At 36.6% G+C, this 4,741-nt stretch overlaps 1 protein-coding gene across 1 annotated transcript; it reads left to right on the top strand.

The window, feature by feature from the left end:
* The first annotated feature begins 330 nt into the window (after positions 1–330).
* LOC137022650 (extracellular calcium-sensing receptor-like) lies at positions 331–3,989 on the top strand. The gene is made up of 6 exons (XM_067389080.1): positions 331–539; positions 789–1,077; positions 1,161–1,916; positions 2,004–2,231; positions 2,788–2,911; positions 3,076–3,989. Exons 1-6 carry the CDS (start codon positions 331–333, stop codon positions 3,987–3,989), a joined length of 2,520 nt encoding a protein of 839 aa, XP_067245181.1.
* The last annotated feature ends 752 nt before the right edge of the window (positions 3,990–4,741 follow it).

Raw genomic sequence — 4,741 nt, 5'->3', positions numbered from 1 at the left:
TAAAAATTTGGAAAAAAAAGTGAGATGCATCAAACTGGCAAGGTAATTCAAAAACTTTATTAGATTCTCAATAGCGTAAACGTGATTGCACATAAAAAAGTGAATATTTCACTACTGACAGTTTTACATTTTACTACATTTGCTTGCTTGAAATAATAAATCCATAATATTACTTAGACTCTGTTCCACCCAATTTGACTTGCCTCATGTCTTAACCTGTGTGGTCATTGGCTACCTTCACAATCAATCATCCATATTAATTATATTTATAAAAGTAAACTGTTTTAGGTCAATTGCATTTGACATCTGCAGTTGAGCTCAGTACTTGGGATGCTTTTCATTCTTTACACACTTCTGTTTTCCATTCAACTTCATGCAAATGCAGAAAAGCCTTTTTGCCGAGTGATGGGAGACCCGAAGTACCCGCTGCTTTCAAAGGATGGGGACGTAACTATTGGGGCACTTTTTCCAATCCGAAGCATAGAAACACTGCCTTCATTTGAGTTTACACTAAAACCTCAGCTTCTGTCATGCTCCAGGTTTGCTACCTTTAACTTGTTGAAAAACAACAGAGAAGATAATGCATTTAATATGATAATTTATACATTTACTGCAATGAATGTTTATAAATGTATAATTTTATAGTAGCAACCTACCATGACATCTGGAATGTTAAGTTTCATGTATGAAACAAATGGAAAATGTTAAAATGTACTTTAGTTTTTCCATGTATTTGTTTGATATTTTGTTTTGTTGGTATTTAGCCTACTTGTTAAATGTTTTCACAGTGTAAATCTAAGAGATTTCCGGATGGCTCAGACCATGACCTTTGCCATTCATGAGATTAACAAAAGTCAAAATTTGCTACCAAATGTTTCAATTGGTTATAAAATTTATGATACCTGTGGTTCAAGACTGTCTTCTATGAGTGCAACTATAGCATTAATGAATGGTCAAGAATTTGCATCAGAAGACGCATGCAATGGACAGGCTCCTATACATGCTATCATAGGAGAAACAGAATCTTCTGCCACAGTTATTCTGTCCAGAACTACGGGACCTTTTAAAATTCCAGTGGTAAGGGTCTGCCTACATAATAAGTCTAATGAAAGTCTATAAACTGATGATGGTATCACGGTTTTTTGTTCTTTCTGTTTCAGATTAGTCACTCAGCCACATGTGAATGTCTAAGCAACAGGGGAAATTATCCTTCTTTCTTCAGGACTATTGCTAGTGATTACCACCAGAGCAGAGCACTTGCATACATAATCAAGCACTTTGGCTGGTCTTGGGTGGGAGCTGTGAATAGTGATAATGACTATGGAAACAATGGAATGGCCATATTTTTGAATACAGCACAGGAAGAGGGGATTTGTGTGGAGTATTCTGTGAAATTCTACCGAACAGAGCCTGAAAAACTTTGGCAAGTGGTGGACACAATTAAAAATAGCACTGCAAAAGTGATTGTTGCATTTCTTACTAGTTTTGAAATGGAAAATTTGCTTGAGCAGCTAAGTACTAACAACATTACAGACCTCCAAGTGATTGGTGTGGAGGCATGGATAACTGCAAAGAGTTTGATCACTCCAAACAGCTTTCATGTTTTGGGAGGGTCACTTGGGTTTGCAGTGCGAAAAATTGATATTGAAGGTTTTTCTGATTATGTTATAAAATCATTCTGGGACACAGATTTTCCATGCTCACAGGTTGAGAGAAATTATTCTCAGTATGCATTAAGCTGCAACACATATCAGGATCTGCTTTTGCTGAAAAGCGACAATGAAGATGTGCCTGAACAAAGATATGCAAGTAATGTCTATAAAGCAGTATATGCTGTGGCTCATTCACTACACAGTCTACTCAAGTGTAAAGAAAAGGAAGGTTGTGAAAAAGACCTGAAAATACAACCACAGCAGGTAAAAAAAAAAAAAAAAAAAAAGTTATTGACCAAAAGGAAGATGGCCTTCTGTTTTAAAATATTTAAAATGCCCTTTTCTCAATAGGTTGTTGAGGCTCTAAAAAGGGTCAATTTCACTGTAAAGATGGGAGATCATGTGTGGTTTGACAGCACTGGTTCTGCCGTAGCTCAATATGAAGTCGTAAACTGGCAGCAGGATTCAGATGGATCAATCCAGTTTAAACCAGTGGGATACTATGATGCCTCGCTGCCACCTCACCAGCGCTTTGTGCTTAACACAGAAAACATAATCTGGGCTGGAGGACAGCTGGAGGTAAATTGCAAAAACATGTTCATACTACAGGGTGTATTGAAACTGAGGGAATAAGTCCTTGACACAAAAGTTACCCGACAGGAAAAAAATAAACAAACAGTGCAGCCTTTTCAAATTCAGCTCTGAAAATCTGGTTTCCTTCTACCAGGAATGGGCAATGTCTGTCCTGGAGGGCCAGTGTCCTGCAGAGTTTTGCTCCATCCCTAATTAAACAAACCTACAGTAGCTGAAATATTTAAGAATCCCTAAAGACACAAGTTATGTCTTTTGGTTGTGTTTGATTAAATAGGCAAAGTCACAAAAAGTTTTGATCAAGCAGACAAAAATTAAGAGCATAGGGCATTGCTGAGCGCATTTTGAGCAAAGAGACAGAACTATGCTAGTGGTGAATTTCTGTAACAACACTTTCAAATCACATGGTTTTGCAACAATTTTAGTGTCCATCAGCCCAAAACAGTTCCAATTACATATCTGCATTTATGCTTAAAAAATGTAATACTTCAGTATTGACACAAATACATTTAAATAATTATGTACAATGTATCTTTCTATGTAGAAGCCAAGGTCTGTGTGCAGTGAGAGTTGTCCTCCAGGCACTAGGAAGGCTGCACAGAAAGGAAGACCTGTCTGCTGTTATGACTGTATTCCATGTGCAGACGGAGAAATCAGTAATGAGACAGGTAATTTTTAGCCCATATAACAGTATCAAAGGAAATTGTTTTGGTTTTGTTTGTTTGTTTTTGTTTTTTTCTTTGTCTTTCTGGATACAAGGTCCTAGCAAAGTATTTCATAAATAGCCTTTTCTTTTTGTTTCTAACTACTGTGATCACAATTTTCTTTTCAGATTCGAACAACTGCAAGCAGTGTCCAGGGGAATACTGGTCTAATGCTGAGAAAAATAAATGTGTGTTAAAGGCTGTAGAGTTTCTGTCATTCACAGAAGTTATGGGTATAGTGCTAGTCATTTTCTCACTGTTTGGAGTAGGATTAACTGTGCTGGTGGCCATCCTGTTTTACAGCAAGAAGGACACCCCCATAGTAAAGGCAAACAACTCAGAGCTGAGCTTCCTGCTGCTCTTCTCACTGACTCTTTGTTTTCTCTGTTCACTTACTTTCATTGGTCGGCCCACTGAGTGGTCCTGTATGTTGCGTCACACAGTGTTTGGGATCACTTTTGTCCTCTGTATCTCCTGTGTTCTGGGGAAAACATTAGTGGTGTTAATGGCCTTCAAGGCTACACTTCCAGGAAGTAATGTCATGAAATGGTTTGGGCCTACACAACAACGACTCAGTGTTCTTTCATTTGCACTTATACAGGTTTTAATTTGTGTGCTTTGGCTAACAATATCTCCTCCATTTCCCTACAAAAATATGAAATATTATAATGAAAAGATCATTCTTGAGTGCAGTCTGGGATCTACTATTGCTTTCTCTGCAGTTCTGGGTTATATTGGCCTACTGGCTGTTTTGTGCTTCATTTTAGCTTTTCTGGCTCGCACACTGCCTGATAACTTCAATGAAGCTAAATTTATCACATTCAGCATGATCATATTCTGTGCTGTATGGATCACATTTATCCCTTCTTATCTTAGTTCACCTGGAAAATTTACTGTAGCTGTGGAGATTTTTGCCATTTTAGCCTCAAGCTTTGGTTTACTATTCTGCATATTTGCACCTAAATGTTATGTCATCCTGCTTAAGCCTGAACAAAATACAAAACAGCATATGATGGGAAAGGTTTCATCCAAATCATACTAATAGAAAATGACTTGTCTATATTAACATTGTAATTTTATTATTCAGCAAACGGAATTAAATGCAAGTCATTTAATAGAATAAAAACAGACAGTGACATCAGTGACATGCTTTAACATATTCAGTAAAATGACTGGCCACAAGATGACATGGTTTAATTTGTAAATGATGTGCACAGATTGACCCTGAAAAACTAAATAAAGACAATATTTACAGAAGAATAAAGGAGGTCCCTAAGTCACTATGACGTTTGTTTTTTGGTTCTTATTTTTTCTCCAATAAAGCGGTTTACTTGTAACATGGCAGAGAAAGCAGAATACAAAGGTTGTTTTCTCAATATAGTACAAACTCTCAAAGGACAGACAATAATGAAAGTGCCTATTAAATAAATTTAATTGGTTTCAAAATGTTGAAAAAAATACCCTGTACAATTTGTTAAGATCATTGGATCAAAATACCCTTTGTTGGTTTCATCTATGATTTTTCTGAACTCTGAACTGAATCCATGAAGTCTTTCAACTTTTCTTGACATGTGACTGGACAATTGAATTGACCTATGAAATCAGCTATGGCTGTGAGGTAGGGTTTACACTTAACTGATTTGGGGGAAAATTCTGCAAGCTTCACCTTTCAATATGACAAATATAATACAACAATACGACGAAAAATAGAATAATAAAATGAGTGCCAAATTGTGGAACCTGCTATGACTGTCCATTTTAATATCAGTGTCAAATAAGATACTCAGCTAAATA

Source organism: Chanodichthys erythropterus, chromosome 7 (assembly GCF_024489055.1).
Source record: "Chanodichthys erythropterus isolate Z2021 chromosome 7, ASM2448905v1, whole genome shotgun sequence".
NCBI classification, from domain to species: Eukaryota; Metazoa; Chordata; class Actinopteri; order Cypriniformes; family Xenocyprididae; genus Chanodichthys; species Chanodichthys erythropterus.
This window is presented reverse-complemented; position numbering and strand designations above follow the sequence as displayed.